Source organism: Nyctereutes procyonoides, unplaced genomic scaffold (assembly GCF_905146905.1).
Source record: "Nyctereutes procyonoides isolate TBG_1078 unplaced genomic scaffold, NYPRO_anot_genome, whole genome shotgun sequence".
NCBI classification, from domain to species: Eukaryota; Metazoa; Chordata; class Mammalia; order Carnivora; family Canidae; genus Nyctereutes; species Nyctereutes procyonoides.
This window is the reverse complement of record NW_026575135.1, coordinates 53,245,583-53,263,776: the sequence shown is the minus strand read 5'-3', so window position 1 is coordinate 53,263,776 and position 18,194 is coordinate 53,245,583. Positions and strand designations below refer to the sequence as shown.

General features: G+C 52.6%; 1 protein-coding gene and 1 long non-coding RNA gene across 8 annotated transcripts in view; one reads left to right on the top strand and one right to left on the bottom strand.

Annotated features, from left to right (window-relative positions):
- The window catches only part of SEPTIN8 (septin 8), a 26,329-nt gene extending 11,784 nt beyond the window's left edge, over window positions 1-14,545 (bottom strand). For 2 of the 6 annotated variants that reach the window (XM_055301931.1, XM_055301933.1), the window contains exons 1-5: window positions 14,523-14,544; window positions 2,619-2,739; window positions 1,470-1,665; window positions 742-928; window positions 67-228 (exon numbers count right to left, since the gene is read on the bottom strand). In XM_055301931.1, coding sequence (XP_055157906.1) covers window positions 67-228; window positions 742-928; window positions 1,470-1,636 — 516 coding nt within the window. In that variant the 5' untranslated portion in view covers window positions 1,637-1,665; window positions 2,619-2,739; window positions 14,523-14,544. Of the gene's footprint in view, window positions 1-66; window positions 229-741; window positions 929-1,469; window positions 1,666-2,618; window positions 2,740-14,522 lie in introns of those variants that run through there. The other 4 variants (XM_055301932.1, XM_055301934.1, XM_055301935.1 and 1 more) reach the window with 4 other exon arrangements.
- On the top strand, window positions 13,514-18,194 carry LOC129494816 (uncharacterized). Of its 2 annotated transcripts, XR_008661408.1 has the most exons (3): window positions 13,514-13,634; window positions 15,108-15,209; window positions 17,874-18,194. It is a non-coding gene; the product is annotated as an uncharacterized LOC129494816 (long non-coding RNA). The 2 variants fall into 2 exon arrangements; XR_008661407.1 differs by lacking the exon at window positions 13,514-13,634 and having other exon boundaries at window positions 14,682-15,209.

Here is an 18,194-nt window from a genome sequence, read left to right as displayed (position 1 = left end):
GCTGTGTGTCACAGATCTGTGCTGGCACCGAGCCCTCTGGCCCTGAGGCTAGTGCCCAATGCTCACATTCATGACTGCGTTAATCTCAGCAACAGCCTCGTCATCAGTGGGAAATTGGTAGATCTGAACCCCATTGCTGACCAGCTCGCCCATGATCTTGATCTTGAACTTGTGGAGCTCACTCTTGGAGATGGTGTCAGCCTTGGCAATGATGGGAATAATGTTCACCTGCCAGGATCAGGGGAGAGGAGCAGCAGGTTAGGTCCCCCTGAGTCCCCCTGACTATGAACAGCCCCACCTAGGCCACATCCCCCAGCAGAAGGACAGGAGGCCAGAGAGATGGAGCTGCTCCCATGGGTAGTCCCAGCCTGAACCCAGCTACTGGGACCTTTCTAATGGGTGGTAACAATCATATGTGGTGCTTCTTATAGCCCTGGTTCCCCCAAACCACCATTCAGCCCCATAATGAGTCCTTTGGGCAAACCCAGCCTTAACCTGAGAATAAGAATCAATGTAGCTAAAAGGCAGGGAGTCAGGACCAGACCCAGGAGACAGAGCTCTAGAGGAAGAGCCCAGAGTGATGGGAGCCCACTGGCATAGTAGGGACTAAAGCAAGAGAAGATAGAGGACCAACCCAGGGCCTATCTCCAGGCCCCTAAGGACCACAATGGGCAGTTGCACCACAGCCCCCAGCTCAGTGGAGGAAGCCCATGGAACAAGTCTGGTGCAGGAGGTACATGCCTTGCTGTCTAGTTTCTTCATGGTCACCAGATCCAGGGACTTGAGGGAGTGCCCTGTGGGTGTGATAAAGTAGAGGCAGACGTGGATCCTTGTGTCATGGTAGTCAAAGAGTGAGCGGCGGATCTTCAGCTCCTCCTGTAGGTAGTTTTCAAACTGCGCATCAATGTAGTCGACGATAGGCCTGTAACTAGAGACAGCTCCATCACCCAGGAGGCAGGTACTGTGGTGCTATCCACCAGCCTTCCCTCTGTGCAGATAAGTGGCTTCTGCCTGGGATGTCCCTGTCTGGGTACAGGTGGCCAGCCGTGTCTCCTAACCTCCCAAGGGGTCCTCAAGACCTCAGCTATTCCCCAGGAGGCCTGCCTCTGGCCCCCATGGGGTGTGATTTGTATGGGGGCAGCTTGGAATGAAGAGAGCTGGGACTGAGTGTTAGAACCAAGGCTGCCATGGAGGAAGGGAAAGAGGAAGGGCAGGGCCACCCTTCCCGCCCCTTGCCTCTTTTTTTTTTTTTAAGATTTTATTTATTTATTCATGAGAGACACAGAGAGAGAGAGAGAGAGAGAGAGAGAGAGAGAGAGAGAGAGAGAGGCAGAGACACAGGCAGAGGGAGAAGCAGGCTCCGTGCAGGGAGCCCGATCCAGGACTTGATCCCAGGTCTCCAGGATCATGCCCTGGACCAAAGGCAGGAACTAAACCGCTGAGCCACCCAGGGATCCCCTGCCTCTTGCCTCTCATCCTTATTGATCTGATCCCCGAAGCCCACAGCGTCTACAATGGTCAGCTTGAGGTGCACATTGCTCTCTTGGAGGTCATAGGTCTGGGGCCGTAGGCGCACACACTCCTCATGGTGACTGGCTTCTTCTGTCTCAAAGGTTGTGTTGAAGAGTGTGTTCATCAGGGTGGACTTGCCAATGCCAGTCTCCCCTGGGAAGCAAGGAGTGGATGACACAGGATGTCAAAGACTGCTGGAACTGGGGCTGCCCCTGGCTGCTGGCTAGGATGGGTGGGTGGGACTCAGGCATCCTCAGCCTCCACACAAGAGGGAGGGGCAGGCCTCTAACTGCATCACTCAGTGTTCCCAATCCCAGGAACCATCCCTTCTCTGTGGCCTCAAACATAACGTGTGGAAGCAAGGGCCAGAGGGCTGACTTGGACAAAGCCATGGCTATGTGGGCAACTGTGAACACTGGCCAGTAGTCTCTGCTGGCCTCAATGGGACCCAGTCACCTAGTCTGTACACCATCCATCCTAGGCCTGGGCTGGTCATGGTCCCAGGAGGGCCAGGGTGTGAAGCCATCAGTGGCCTCCTGATCCATTCAGCTTTATCTGGCTCAGGATAGGCTGCTTCTGGAGGAGCCCTCGTAGCCTGGCAGAGGCCAGGGCACAGGCACCTGTAGGGGGTCTGGCAGAGAGCTCTTTGTGCCCTCTGGGAGCCCTGGGCCTTGAGGCACATGAAACCTCCCAGAGCCTCCCTGTGTGGAGCTGTATTTGTTCAGATGCGTGCTGGAGCTTTTACTGCATGCCATCATAGGAGAGTCTTGTTTACCACAAGTGTCCTTGACACACAATACGAATGACAGTCAATGTTTTTAAAACAAACACATAAATCTGAACCTCTGTGATAAACTCTCAGTTTACAAAGCACTTTCACATGTTTAATTTTGTTCAATCTTCAAGGCAACTGGAGTCAGGCCCCCCAGCTCTGTCCCTGACCCTGGCAAAGACACTAATTAAAGCCTCGCTCTGACTCCCAAAGAGTGTCTCTGCCTGGGAGGTCCCTTATAACTCAACAGGTGGACAGGGCAGCAGCACCCCATCTCCTAGAAGGCTCCTGTCCACCTCCCGAGGCCACCCCACAACTGGACCATGACACATACCCACACAGAGGATGTTAAAGCTGAAGCCCTGTGTGACTGACTTGCTGACAAGCTGATCCGGGAGGCTGTCGAAGCCCACATGACCACCAAGGGAGAGGTTCCGAGGCTCTGGCTCTGCATTCTGCCAAGAAAGAAATGGAGCAAGGCAGTGAGCTCACTGGGGAAGAGGGGCCACGTGGGGAGAGGCCCAACCCCAGTGATGTCTGCCCCCCAACTTGTCTGAATTCTCAGCAAATCTCAGGACACAATGTGAGCGCACCAAAGTTCCAACTCCAGGAAGAGGTTCCACAGAGGAAGCCCAGTGTACCCAGGGCCTGTTTCCAGCCCAGAAAAGGGCTTTCACCCATGCCTCTTTTCTACCTGGGCTGGCAAGCAATGCCTGGGCCTGAGACATCTCCAGGCACAGATGGCCCAGGGAACCATCTACCCTACTTGCCACCTTGGAGGGTACACCTGTTCTCCTGCCCGAGAAGAGGCCCCAGATGGTCCCCGGATCTTAAATTAAGATTTCAAGAGGCCAAGACTGGATAGTGTGTATGTTTTGGCAGCTCTCTCCCAGACCTCACAGACACTCCTACTGAAGCAAGATTCAAACAGAGGCAGGTCTGGCCTGACCCCTTCACACCTATTCTCCATCAGAGGGCCCTCCCCCATTGGGCCAGGCTCACAGTTCCCCACATGCACCCCTTGCTCCCGAGGCACCCAACCATGGAGTACACAAATGGGCCCTGCTAACAGGGCCAGTGCTCCCTCACACCTACCAACTGGGTCTCAGGGCTAGTCTCTGAGGCATTGTGATTGAGGCCTCACTCTCCTGCCTTGGTGGTGTTCTATAGGGACTCCCAGGCTCTGGCTCATGCCACCCTCCCACACCCACCCCAACCCTGGTTGTTTGGACAGAGGATTCTAGATGAGAAAATGGAGGCCTGGCCTCAGGAGAGAGGCAGGCAGCAGGTCCCGAGTGAGCTGGGGCTAGTGGAGCTGGCCCACAGCGCTATAAAAAGAAACCACCAAGACCCGAAGGAGAGGGTCAAAGTCAGACTCCAATTTGTGCAGATCATTTCTCTGCTTCCCTGGGAATGGGGATAAAATGCTGTCCTCCAAGGGAAGGTTCCCAGGCTCAGCCTTTCCAGCTTTGGCTGTCGTGAGGGCAGGCCCCTAACAACTCCATGTTGGGCAGAAACACATCCCCTCTATTCTTGAGGCCCTCTGCCTTAACTGCCCACTAGAAAGGACAAGGCCAGGGAAGGGCCAAGGGTGTGAGTCCCATTCTTCTGTCCTCCCCACAGCTCCAGAGGGGAGGACAAAGGCCTAGAAGAAGGCAGCCCTAGGAGCTACAGAGCAGGACAGTGTCAGCCCTCATGCCAATGTGGATACCAGACAGTAGGCCCTGGCTGCCTGCCCTCCTACAGAGGCATCTGCTCAGCACCTGAGCCCTCTCTGACTTCTTAGTAGCCACAGGCTGTTGCCTCAGCCAGAACCCCTCCAACCATTCTTTCCTCTCAACCAGAGCCCCCAGACACACATACTTGACCTTAACCTCCTTGACCAATAATGCCTGTCTCTCTCCCCTCACCCCACACCCTGGCTCAGCCACTGCAGCATTTCATTGATGATGAGGGCCAGGTTCATGTGCTGGCAGCCAAGACTCCACGTGGACCCCCTGGGCAGTTGTGCTACACCCTCAAACAAGTCAGGATTACCCCAAAACCTGCTCTCTGATAACCCTCTCTCTACGGAGCCTCTGTTCCTACAGTTGACCCTTTCCCCATATCCCCTAGCCCCAGGAGATCCTGTTACAACCTCCCCACTCAAGCCTAGGCTCCCCCCTGGGCTGCAAACATAGCCAGACAAAGAGGCCCCAAAGGCAGCTTCCTCTCACTGGGACCTACATCAAAAACAGTAAAGAAAGCATAGGATGTGCTGGGTCAAGTCCAAACCCACAGTGTGGCATTCTAGGTCCTTCATAGTCTGAGGCCTTCCTTACAGAGTCAGCCAGTTTACCTCTGAATTCATTCTTCCGACTGGTCCCTCTGTCTGGGCTCCACAGCTCTTTCTCCCTTTTCCCTGGCACCTGCTCTGATCTGGCTCTACTATTATATTCCACACCCCTCCCTTGGCTGTGTCCCCATTTCCCTGCACTATTCGTTGTCCTTATTTTATGCATCCTGGTTTTCCAACTCTTCTAGAAGTTCCTTGAGGCTGACTGCAGGCTGGGGGAGGTCAGGCTTTCCGCTCTTCCCACCCTCCCACCAGTATGCCCAACGTGCCACACAACGCTGCCATTTATAAACCACTGAACGCTGTCTTCAACCGCTATGGCACCCAGGGGCATCTGCCCACCTCACACAGAGCTGCATTATGTAGTCTCGGCTCCACCTGCTCATCGCAGCTTAAGGATCAGATGGAGGACGGAACAGTTAGTCTAGAGCATGTTTCTTCTCAGGCGAGACTGCAAATCTTCAAAATATAAGGCGTGCTGTGCTTGCAGAGAAGGCTATGTGTTTATTCATCCTCTTCTTCCAAGGGTGACACAATCAGGATGCAATCCAACATCCTGTAGCCTGCCGCCAAAACCCACCCAGTCAGCTGCGTCTGAAAACCACACACGCGCGCGCACACTCAGCTGCAGAGTACTTGCACAGAAATAGAGGCCATCCTGTTTCTGAGTTTCCCCACTTTCTCACAGTTCCAGGCTCCAAAGGCTAAGCGCAGCAATGAGGTGCAGGTAGTGGTGGGGCGGTTCTCACAAAAATCCACCTGTCCTGGCTCAGCTAGCCCTGGCTGCCTTCACCCACACAACTCAGCTCTCTCTCTCTGGAAAAGGGTGTGGAGTATAGGGAGGAGCTTGTTCCCAGACTCTTGCCCAGGCTGCACTCTGTCACTCCAGGGACCATAGACCTGGAGCAATCAATGCCTGCTCAGGAGCCTCAGTGACCATGGGAGTGTCGATCTCTGGGGTGAGCGTACACATACATGCACACACACAGAAGAAAGGCTACTGGTCCTGATGAGGTCAGACTGTTGTTCCCTGGTCTTGGGAGACTGATCTGACTTCCTGGTCTACTGTGGTGTGACTGTCACTAAGGCCAACCTCTCTGATCCTATGTTTGGCATCAACAACATGTGATCCTGGGTATACTGCTCACTCCAAGGTCCCTGAACTGGGTGTCTCTGCTGACCCAGCCTAGGAGGAGCTAGCAGTCCCCAAAGTATCACTGGCATGTCTCGTTAACACAACTCAGAAAGAAACTTTAGATCTCCCAATGGCTACCTGGTGACTCTGAAAATGCCCTGCAATTTGCAGGTAAGACCTCAACTCCAACTCTAAGGGTAGGTCCTGAGAGCCCTGGGCCAATCAGCATGATCCCATGACTATCTCAGGTCTAGGCAAGTGACCCAGGCTCAACCCATATGACCATATGACCATTGTACAACCAAGGAGCTAGCATAACATTGAAGCCCACTCAAGGACGGCAGTGCCAAGAAAATCACAGAAGAGAGAAAGCCAGTTTCTGCTCTATTTCTGGGCTTTTCCCTTTACCCCTGGCCATATTCCCCTCCTTTACTGCTTCAGCTAGTTGAGTGGGCCTATCCAGTACTCGCAATTGAGAACATCCTGACTGCTAGGGTTTGCAAAGTAAAAATCTAAACACAGAGGAACAGGGAGAAAGCAAAGAAAGTAAGGACAGGGAAGGTGAAAGTGTGCCAAGGAAACCGTCTCAGTATTTACAACCAAAGGAAGGAATAATGTCAAATGATGCCCCAACACCTCACTGAGGACCACTTGGTGTGAACTAAGCCAAGTGGTTCACAGGCTCCAACACAGTCCTTCCCCACCCTGTGTGGCAGACACCATTATCCCCATTTTATAGGCCAGTAAACTGAGGTGCACAGACGCTACATAACAAATAGGGGCAGAGCCAGGGTTTGAGAGTAACCAAGCGCTTGCCCCAAACCACTGTGCTGTACCGTCTGCCCTGTCCGTACTTACAAGGCTCCTGACTCCTTCATTCAGTCACCCAGCACCCATGCACCGGGCCCATCTGCTGCATGAGCCAGGCACTGGGAGGGCTGCCAAGAAAAAAAATGAGGACACCAGATCCTAGACCTTGGGGGCTCCATCTAACGCAGCTTAAATTCAAAGGGCTAGAGAAGCCAAGCAGGTAATGTCAATGGGCAAAGAAGAAAAAGTAGAGTAATGACAAGGATAACCATACATAACGGTTACCAAGAGCTCACCACATGCGGCTCTGAGCGTCATTTTGTCCGTGCATCAGCCCTGTGAGGTAGGCTCACCACCTCCATCAAAAAGATGAGACAACTGAGGCTCCGAAAGATTAAGTAATTTGCCCATGACCACACCGCTCAGGAGGGTAAAGCCAGGATCTGAATGGAGACAAGATGCCTGCAAAAGCCATGCTTCCAAGCACATCACTCCACGGCCTGCTGGCTGAGACCTGCTGACTTGGCTGAGTGCAGGGTCCCGCAGGGAGAGGTGGGAATGGCTGAGCCTGTGCTCATGCTGCAGTGGCCGTGGTACTGCAACTCCAGCCAACTGTGGGAATAGAGGCCTAGGACGTCCAAATCTTACAATTTTTCAGGAGAATCCACAGATCCTGATTTTTACATGCAACTTCTCATTTTTAAAGGTTGGCAACCAGTACAAATCGAGAAGACCATGGGGCCCAACACAAGCTATGTAGGGGTTATACCTGGTACATGGCCTGACAGTCTGCAACATGGCATCTGGGAGGAGAGTGAGCTGGAAGAGTGAGCACACAGTCTTCACTCTTGGGGCATGGAGACTCGCAAGCAAGAGCTCCCCACTAAGAGTCTTCAGCTGCATAACTCAGCTCAGACCCTGGGGAGGAGCGGGCCCACTTCTTGCCCCATGTGTACCCCCAGGTCCTGGGTGCTGGCTCAGAAGGGTCTAACTGTGTTCTCAAAGCTCCAGAACAGAGTTGGAAGCTTTGAGTTCTACAGGGGAAACTCCACAGGGCCATTATCCCCTCTCTAATCACTAACAAGCTTTTGGCTCCTGAGCCAGGCCCCAGGCTTCTGTGTCATCATTTCTTTGGCACATCAAAGACAACAACCAAAATAACAACTGCTCAGGCCCACCGAGTTCCTCCATGCCTGGCTATCCAGAACAAAGTAGAGAATGGCATTTTGTTTTGCAGCCCAGTGGATAACTAGGACGTCATTTTTCCTGACCAGGAAATGCTCTGTCTGAGCTCTCTGGAGCAGCCCTAACTGTCAGCCAAAAGGAGCTGCTCCTTTCACCAGGAAGAGAGTTGGGTTTAGGGAAGGAACCATGTCTGATGGCACGCCTACACAAGAATAGGATTTTATCCTGAAGAAATTAGAAATCTGCTGAATGTCTGAACCAACAGAGCCAAAGAAGGTATGGGTAAATAAAGAAACCTGAGGTCAAACTCCCAAAGTAGGTTGGTCGTTGGGATAGAAGCAGAAACGGTACCCTACTGTACAGGTACTTGGCTCCCGAATCCCGGACAAAGAGAAAATCCCCACCCTTAGGCCTTCCAAAGAGTTCTCTGGGGCTTTAGTCTTCAGATACCCTTTTCCCCCAGGCTCCCAGGCCTAGAATCCACTGGCCTGAGCACCTGCCAGGCAAAGAGGAAGCCCGCTCCCCAAGAGAGACCCAGCCCTAGGGAAGCCCTATTAATGTTGAGCATGAACTCAGGAGTCTTCGCTCTACTGGGGGCCTTCTCCACCCATGTTCCTGGCACAAACTACCCTACCCCCAGCTCTAGCTACTCTAAGCAGCCTGGGCCTTAAATAGCCAGAGCAGAGGCCGCTGGCCAGAACCCGTGGTCATAGCACAACTGTCCTTGAGTCTGAGAGGAATCCTAGGAATTTTCCCAGGAAAGGCTTAGGCTCACATCCCAGGATTCCACAGCAAGCCTCTAAACCCAGGTCAAAGGTTACGGGAAATAACCAAGTGGATGTGGGGGGGGGGGGTGGATGTTGCTCTCCTAAGCCAGGAGGAAAGGACAGAGGCAGGATTCACCTATCCATGGTCAAGATGACACCAAAAGTGTCTCTCTCCTAATGCAGCAACAAAAACAACAACAAAAACAAAACAAAGCAAAAACCTGGGGAGAAGACAGGAACAACCTACATGGTGGCAACAATGGAAACATGGTAGCTAGGCCCCAGAAGGAGGCCACCATCACTCTTAAAAGGCCAGTCATCGCCTCCTCCTTCCTGGAAAATAAAGGGACTTTAAGAGCAAAACTACCCCCAGGAACCTAAGGCCACCCCACGCCCTGACCCCTATACTCCATTCTCTCTGAGTCCCTGGCTCACTAGCAGGCACTTTCCTCCCATTCTGTGCACATAGAAAGCCAGGGCTGCCACTTAGCAATATAGGATAGCTTGTTTCACACTTCTCATATCAAAGTAAAGGTTTCTAAGAAGCTAAATACACTTATTGGTTTCTGGGCCAAATCAGCTTGCCCCAAGTCTAGAATGCAACACCTTCTTGGGCTTTGTTGTGCTGAGAAGGAGTGGTCCATTCCACCATGGAGCACATGGGAAAGGCACTCTGGACCTCAGAAGGTACTGGAAACCCATGTATTCACACCTTTCCACTTGGCTCAGGGACTCCAGCGATAGCCCCCACTGCTTTGTAGCAGGAAAAGCCATAAGTGGTCTGGACATCACTGATAGGAAGCAGACTGTGTTCCACAGTGAACGAGATCCTATCCTTGGAAGGGAGAATGTGAGCAATGAAGGTGACCGCCCCCTTCTCCAATCCCAGGATAATGCTGGTGCTGGGAAGGGGTGGAGAAATACAAGGATACCAACATGGGCCAGTGGAAGCTCAGGGCTGCAGTATGATCATTCTGCTGCCTGCCTCATTCACCCCAGTGCCATGCAATGTATCAGATTCAAACCCTGGAATTCACACCAAACCAGGTCTGGAAAGTGGACTTAGGTTCATGCCCAAAGCCTCTCTGGTACCCTGGGCTGCAGGTGGCCCAAGCCCAAGAGCCCCCACCTCCCCCCAAAGAGTAGCTGGCACCTACAATCTAAAATGGGTCCTTATTCCCTCCTCCCCTGGCACTATCCCTCTAACATGGCTTCCAGGATAGGGACCAAGAACTGCCTGGAAGCCATGTGTTCTGAGAAGAATACCTAATTTGCCTCAAGACCACCCAGGACAATTAAAGTAAAGATACAACCAAGATGCTCCTTGCCCTGTCTTCCATCACCTCTTCCCAGTTATGGTTCCTCATATAAGTCCTGAAGATACAGACGGCTCCAGGAAAGAACACTCCGACTCTATCATGATGGCATGCTGCCCTTGGAAAACATCCCTTCCCCAGTCATATGTGTCTCCCCCTTGCCTGCACAGCTCCATGTCTGGTTGTCTAGCAAAGCTTGTACCTTTGGGGCCATGCCTGGGGACCCCAAGACCCATGCTGGCAACACAGGCGCAGAAAGGTTAGAGAAGCTGCAGGGGACACAGAGGCCAGCCAGCCCTCAGGGCCTCTGCTCTGTCATCCTGCAGCTGCTTTCTTCTGGCAGTTGGACCCAAGCCACAGAGCCATTCACGGTAGTTAATGCCCCAAATAACATACTTCCACCTAGCCCATCTTGGAGCCCAAAATTCAGAGGGCTTCACCATCTTTGTCATCTCAAGGGTTACTCAGGTGCTGGGGTTGGGTCTCAGACCTAAACTAACCAATGACCAGCACCTGCAGCGTCACCGGAGTGCAGGTTGCTGCCATTCACAACCCAGTGGCACAAAACATCCAGAGCCCTCCCTGCCACCCAAAGCTTTTGACAAAAGTCAGGCCTGCGTTCCCAGCCCTCATCCATTCTCCCATCTTGTTGACACTGTAATTGGGCTCCTTCTTGCCATCTTCTCTCTCCCTACCCTGGTCAGTCCCTTATTGTGTGTTCCCTTGAATCACTGGTCCCTTCCCACCAGCCTCCCTACTCTGACCCATTTCAAACAAGATCACAGGCAGACTTTCCTGAAGTTGGCTCCCAGAGCAAGGCATGATGCCCATGAGGGAGGTGGGGCAGAGCTACAGCCTTGCAGGTGGTGCTCACTTATGACCTCTTACCACCACCAGGCACTGAGAGCTTCACAGATGTCACTTGCTGAGCTCTCGTATCTCTCTCAGAATGTCTCAGCAAGGAGGTTCCTGGCCATTTTTCCAGGACAGGGAGATACCACTCCATGACAGAGCCCTGTTGCACGAGAGAGTTGCCTCCCACACCCCTTCCCACCAGTTTTTGCTTTAGGGACAGAATAGGCACTCCTTGGATAGCCTGCTTCTTGGGGAAGTGTCAAGATTACAGGGGTGACAACGGAAGTGACAGATGGTGCTGGGGATAAAGCGGAGATGGTGGGGGGGGTGACTGGCTGGGAGGAATGCCAGGCGTGAGGCTGCCATGCTGCACGTTTCTTCCCTCTCCCCCTCACAGCTCCACTTCTCCTGACTCTATAGCCTCCTTTGCCTTGGAGTTTGAACCCTGCCCCATCAGATTCTGACTGAAGAAACACAGGAGATGGCCCTAGGGGCAGGAAACCCTGGGACCCAGCAAGGAGGAGGAGCATGGCAAAAGCACACAGGAGTCTGGCTGCTCAAGGAAGACAAGAGGCAACAGAAACTCCCCGGAGGGCTTCCCAGACACGCACAGCCAGGAGACATCAACCCTAAACACCCCTCAGCTGACCTAGGGTTGAGCAGAGCCTAGCCACAAGATGTAAAGGCTACTGAGCCTGTATATAGCATGCGGGGAATAGGAACCCAGCACATACTGACCTCGAGGTACAACTCCATATGCTCATCTAAGCTCCAGGACGGGACAGTTCCCAGGCCAGCCGGTGCCGGGTTGACCACTAAGCCAGCCTGAGGTGAGGGGTGGGGGGCAGGGCTCAATCAAATCATAGCCTCGTGGCCAGCACTTAACACCAAAGTCAACCCTGAGGCAGGAGAGACACCAAAGCATATCTCTAAACATGTCCTTGACTGTAATTAACCTTCCACAAACCCTTTGAAGAATATTAGTATGGTTGGGCCCATTTTATAGCAAGATAGAAAAAGAAATTATTTTCCCAGGATGACAAGCCGGGAGAGGGGAATGGAGCCTAGACTCCTAAATTCAGGCCAAACCCCACCCCTGGTCTCCACCCAAATCAACCTTGTGCAAGTCCTCCCGGGAGGGTGACGGCTCAGAGTGCAGAGGGTGTGGAAGGCGTCCATTCAGCCAGCTTAACCTGGCAGTAACCAAGGCCCCTGAGCTCAGGCTGTACAGCCATACCTGAGTCAATCCCCTCTCTGTGCCTTGACCTACCAAGGACATAATACCTGAAATCCTCACAGAAACGCCAACACGGGGAATCTGAGGGAATCTTTCCACCCTACCTCCCAGGCAGTGCTATCAGGCTTCTCAGCTCAGGGACTGAGGACAATCTCTGGGCATACAGTGAACGGAGCCCGAGGGAGGGGACCGTGTAATGGAGCAAACTCATTTTCTGCTGCCTTCTTACAAAGAGGGTCAGTTTCCACATCCACTCAGGCACTAGGTATCATGTGTCATTTATGGAATCCTTACCATGTGCCAGACAGTGCTCTAAGTACCTCACCAGGATTCTCTTACTGAATCCACCCCATAACCCTAGGAGGAAGGTAATATTTTCATGCCATTATATAGATAAGAACACTGAGGGGTTAACTAATGTGCTCAAGGTCACATGGCCAATGAGTAGTAGTCTAGGATTCATATCAGGCAATCTGATTCCGGTTACCCTACATACTGCTCCCACCAGCAAGACCAACTGTTAGAGCAACCTCTGGCCACAGACAAGACTCAGACATAACTTTCTGGTCAGCTGGGCACAAAAAATGTACACAGACATGCATGCACAGATGCGCAAACATTCACAGATCTCTTGGCCTTCAGCTAATCAGCATGTCTCTTAGGATTCAGGGACTCCCCTCGTTGGGTACATAAATTCCAATTTATAGTGCTGGGGTGAGGTAAGCCTCTGATTCACCCAACCTCTGATTCCGCATCTCCCCGTATTTAAACTTACTTGACTGACACAGAGCCCCCTCCTCGATGGGAATAAAACACCTCAGTCTAGAAATTATGAAACCAACAGCTTCTGCTTCATTTATGCATATTTGCAAAGTAGACCAACAAATGTATTTTCAGATTAAAGGGAAAATGTACGTGCATAAATTCAGATGATAGTATTTATAGCATTAATTACATAAGTCCTACCTCCCTTATTTAGACTCAGAACCAATTCCTTATCAGTCACATATTCAACATTTCACCGTCCGCCCCCCCCCCCCCCCCCCCAACCCCATCAACGGCCCGGGCCCTCCCTCCCCCTCCCCCTTCTCGCAGACCAGGGCCTCACATGCTGGCAAGAGGACACAGCTTCCTTCACTGTCACAGCCCAGCCTCCCAGACACACCCAGATCCAGCCTTAGACAGCCGGGGACAGGCGGACACGATCCCCCAAAGGCTCCCCCCATCCCCAGGTGAATTATAAACATCTTTAGGAAGTTGCCTGTTGGTGGGGCTCAGCCCCACAGAGACCCCTGCGGGGACCACCCCAGCAGGTAGCCCTGCAGAAGGCACATCCAGACTGGGGCCCAAACAAACGTCCACTTGGCTGAATGCAGAATCGCTCCTCGTTCCTGGGGGAACGGCTGCCTCAGACGGGACCACTGAAGCCCAGGATCCGGGCGCTTAGGTGGGGAGTGGGGAGGGGAGACACGTGGAGGGGGAAGGCAAAGCAGGCCCAAGGTCTCCAGGACCCAAGTCTGCAGCTCCCCTGGGCTCCCCTGAAGGACTCCCTCGGAGCCTCTGGGCTGCATCCTTGCAGGCGGTGCCCATCCAACAGCACCTGCGCAGCTGGCTCCCCGGGAGCCGCGGGGTCCGGAGGATCCCGGACTGCCCCCCCCGTCCCGCTCCTGGGGCCCCCGCCTGCCCTCGCACCTGGCTGGAACCAGGCAGGTGGGTACTGGCTCCTTGCCGCGAAGGGGTCCGCGTCCCGCGCGCCCAAGGGGGCCCCCCCGACGCCCCGGGGCGCCAGGCCAGCGCTGCGCAGAGCCCGAGCCGCTCTGGGGGCCCCGGGCCGGCCCCGCGTCGAGGCCCGGCCGCGCGGAGCTGACAGCCCGCCTGGCGCCCCCGGGCAGCTGCAGGGCGGCCCCCTCCCCGCGCCGCCCGCGCCGCCCGCGCCGCCCGCGCCGCGGCCCGGCAGGGCCCTCACCGGGAAGCGCTCCAGGTCAGTGGCCGCCATGGCGAGCTCCGCGCCGCGCGGGCGGGCCGGGGCGAGCACCCGGGCCGCGACGGGGACCAGCCGGCTGCGGGACGCACTCCGCCCGGGCGGCTGCGGCTGAATGGATCCAATATGGCCACTTCCTGGAAACTCCCCTTGGCGGCGGCGGCGGCGGCGGCGGCGGCGGGAGAAGTCGCGGAGCCGCCCCCGCCCCCGCCCGCGGGACCGGCCTCCCCGCCCGGCCCCGCCACGAGCGCAGCCGGAGCCGCGCTGGGACCGCCGGGGGTCTCGGCGGCGAGGCGGGAGGTGCGGGCTGCGGGGGCTGCTGGGACTTGTAGTCCGCGCGCTGGGGGTCGGGAGCGCAGTGGCTGGGGGCCACGGGCCGGCACGGGGGTCCCCGCGAGGCTGCCGCCGAGCGCGGGGGGCTGGGACTGGGCCCCGCGAGCTAGGAAGCCAGGTTCGTGGCGAGGACTCGGGTGCCGCGAGCGCCCAGGGGTGTCCGCGCCACCCAGCTGCCTGCACCCCGTCGGAGCCGGCCAATGCCCTGCGACCACCCGCCCACTCGCTGCCGCTCGGGGCCGGGAGAGCCGCCGGAGCCCGTCTGCCGGGGCCCGGGGCCCCACCTGATGCTCCGATCCGAGCCTGGGCGGGACCCCGGGCGGGACCTGCGAGTCCGGCCGGCGGGCGGCCTTCCCGGGAAGAGACCAGCCTTCCATTCCTGCGGGTTGAGTCCTTGCGCAACGAATGCGCAGGATGCTCGTTTCACCTCGACCGTCGAGGCGCTAGATTGCAAGTTTCATCACCCTGCTTGCCCCAGGGACTGGAGGCGACGTCGTAGTGGAATCTGGGCCCTGTGCAAAGAGAACCACACACCACACGTCTCAGGGCACGCACATTCTCTCTGCTAACCTTGCTACTCAAAATGTTCATAAATCTCGGAGAAACAACACTTCAAAGCAAGCCGATGGCTTCAGCGAGCTCTGGTCCTTTTCACTGTCTAGCCTTACAAAATCTAGCTCCAAATCCTCTAAAACTCTTCTTTTTTTCTTTCCCTTCTTTCTGCCTTTCTGCTCTCTCTTTGGGAATATGGCAAGATTTGCCTCCTGCTCCTCCATTGGCCTCCTCTGCGGTCATTCCACCTTCCATACTTCCCCCACATCACCCTCCATATCTTCTGAGAAACAACGTGGCCTGTTCTTCCTACTCAGAAACTTGTGCTGGGAGGAGGTGCCCAAAGACCATATCTGGATTTGGCACACCTGGATTTAAGATGAGCCCCCTTCCTGACCCTTCCACTGGCTTGCAGGCAGGTAGGTAAATTTCTTACCCTAAAATGGCTTTCTCTTCCTCTCCCACCCAGTTTGTAGCTTGTCACTAAACTGACTCCAGTGGTCCTTTCCTACTCAATGTGTTCCCTTTGTTCCCCTCTACTGTGGTGGTTTTCACATGCTACATAGTAGTTATCCACAAGCCATAGAGCAGTGAGGAAATGAGTTGTATCAATGGCAAATCTCCTGGGTTGGAATCCTGCTTCTAATCCCGTGCTAAGTTTTTAACCTTACACAATTAACTGTTCGTCTTCTTCCTCATCCTAAAAACAAGAATTAGAGTACCTATGTCATAGGATTAAATGAGACAAAATAAGTAAGGAGCTTTAAACTATATTTGAAATAAAATGCTTAATAAAATCTCTCTCTAGGCCATAAAGGCTTTGGGGCACATGGCTGGATCAGTTTGTGGAGCACACAGCAGACTCCTGATCTCCAGGTTGTGTGTCTGAGCCTCACAATGCAGGTAGAGATGACTTGGAAATAAAATCTTAAAAAAAAAAGACTATAAAGGCCTTAAAGTCAGAGTAGAGAGAGACAGGCAGACAGACAGACACACACACACACACACACACAGACTACACACACACACACAGAGAGATCAATGTTGAATTGACCATCCTAGACCATATCTACTCTTACCTGTTTTTCCCTCCATAACTAGTAAGAAATCTGTCACAAGTGCCATTTTCTGCATCACAACTCTCTGAAATCTGCCCTAAATTATCTTTTTTTAAAGATTATTTATTTATTTATTTATTTATTTATTTATTTGAGAGAGAGAGAATGAGCAGTGGAGGGGGGGGAGAGAGAGAAAAAAAAAAAGAAGACTCCCTGCTGAGCAGGGACACCTCCCATGGGGGGCTGGACCCCAGGACCCTGGGATCATGACCTGAGTTGAAGGCAGCTGCTTAACCAATTGAGCCACCTAGGCACCCCCTAAATTATCTTAAAAATGATCCTTTTTTTCCCTAGTCGGACATGTTTCAAAATGTCTACTTGTAGTAATCCCAGCTGATGGCTATGAGAAGGAACAACCCAAATTATAGCTGACTTCCTCTTGAGATATGTTCACTTCACTAGAGGAATTTACACCTACTACCCAAACCCCAAATTTCTTTTTCTTTCTTCTTCCTCTTCCCCTTTCCCTTCTTCATCTTCTTCCTTTTTCTCTCTTCTTCTTCTCCTCCACCTCTGTCTCCACCCTCTCCACTTCCTTCATCTCCCCTCCAATGCTACTACTGGCCAAAACTATGGGAGGAGTAAGAGTTACCTGTGGGCACACAAAAGTGAATGCCACAATCATTTCTCACATGAAGCAGAGGGTTACTTCTTATGGCAGCATTCCCATGTGTTCCTTAAACACCCAGGAGAAGTTCATAGATGTTACACACACACACACACACACACACACACACACACACACACACACTCACAATGGTCCCACAGTTAGAAATAAAATAACTGTATGTATGAATGCTGAGTTCCACACGAGAAAAAAAAAAGATTTCTGTAGAAGTTCTGAGATATTTTGATAAGCTAATATGCATTGCCACTCTCTGAGAGGTAAAAAGGAATGGATATGCAGCTCTCCGCTTAGTTGACCACCCCTCTGCCCCCACCCCACATACACATCTGGCACCACAATGAACTTGAACATGACAGACTTCACTGTTGCTTGTTGTTTACATTTGTTATAGTTCCTTTTGTCATACTAAAGAGTAAAATGTTGGTGTTTACCTATTGTTTCCTTTCTGATATTTACGATAAAACATCTTTTTAAAAAGTCCTTCCCTCGGGATCCCTGGGTGGCGCAGCGGTTTGGCGCCTGCCTTTGGCCCGGGGCGCGATCCTGGAGACCCGGGATCGAATCCCATGTCGGGCTCCCGGTGTATGGAGCCTGCTTCTCCCTCTGCCTGTGTCTCTGCCTCTCTCTCTCTGTGTGTGACTATCATAAATAAATAAATAAAAAAAAAAAAAAAAAAAAAGTCCTTCCCTCTCTCACATTCATAAAGATATTCCCTTTGCATTTTCTTACAAAGCGTTTTTAAAATTGTTGTCACGTTTAGGTCCAAGGACGATTTGTTTGTGCATGTGCCAAGCCAGGTGTTTAGTCTTTCCCCACTGATGTACAATGCAAATAGTTATCAGAGTCTAGATTTCTCTATGCATACGTGTAGGTCTGTGGGTCAGTTGTTAGGCTTCGGTTCCAATGCTTCCACGAGACAGAAGTTTCTGTCTTCCTCATGTTATCCACAAAGGCAGTCTAGGTGATGTGACACGCTATACACACCTTCTGTGTCCCTTTGCTTTGAAAGGTCTTGATCTCTTGGTCTCATACAGTGATATCCGCATTCCAGACAGCAGGAAGTAATGAAGGTGATAAAGAGAAAATGATCAAGTACTCAACAATGACCCACAAGCTGCCATATGGTACCTCTGCCTACATCCTATCGGCCGGAACCCCAGCTAGGAAATGGGGTCTGCATCCTGGCCATCATGTATATGCTAAAAATTCCATAAAATGTTTAGAGTAGACGCTGGGAAATAGCAGCCCTCTCTGCTGAGTCTGTTTTTGGACTATTCTGTTGCAGTGAGGTGTCTGAGAAAATTTTGTTTCTAATACTTAAAATTGTTTATTTGTAGATGTATCGGAAGATTAAAATATTGAAAAGTAACATGCAAGAAAATAACCAGCTGTATACGAGCTTTCAGAATCGACCACAGAAATGACCATTACATCACATCATTCCAGAAAGCTTTTTGTGCATAAAGAAAGGAAGAGAGATCACAGGGATACTTTACAAGAATTGGACAAAAATGCAGATGCTATTTTAATTTGAAGAATGACATTTGATTTTACTTGAAACTTAAAGAAGAGTTGACCTTCAAGTCATGTTTCTTGACCACAATAGACCTTACTTGTTGAAAGGTACCTCTGAGAGTAAACAAAAATTGTGAAAAGCA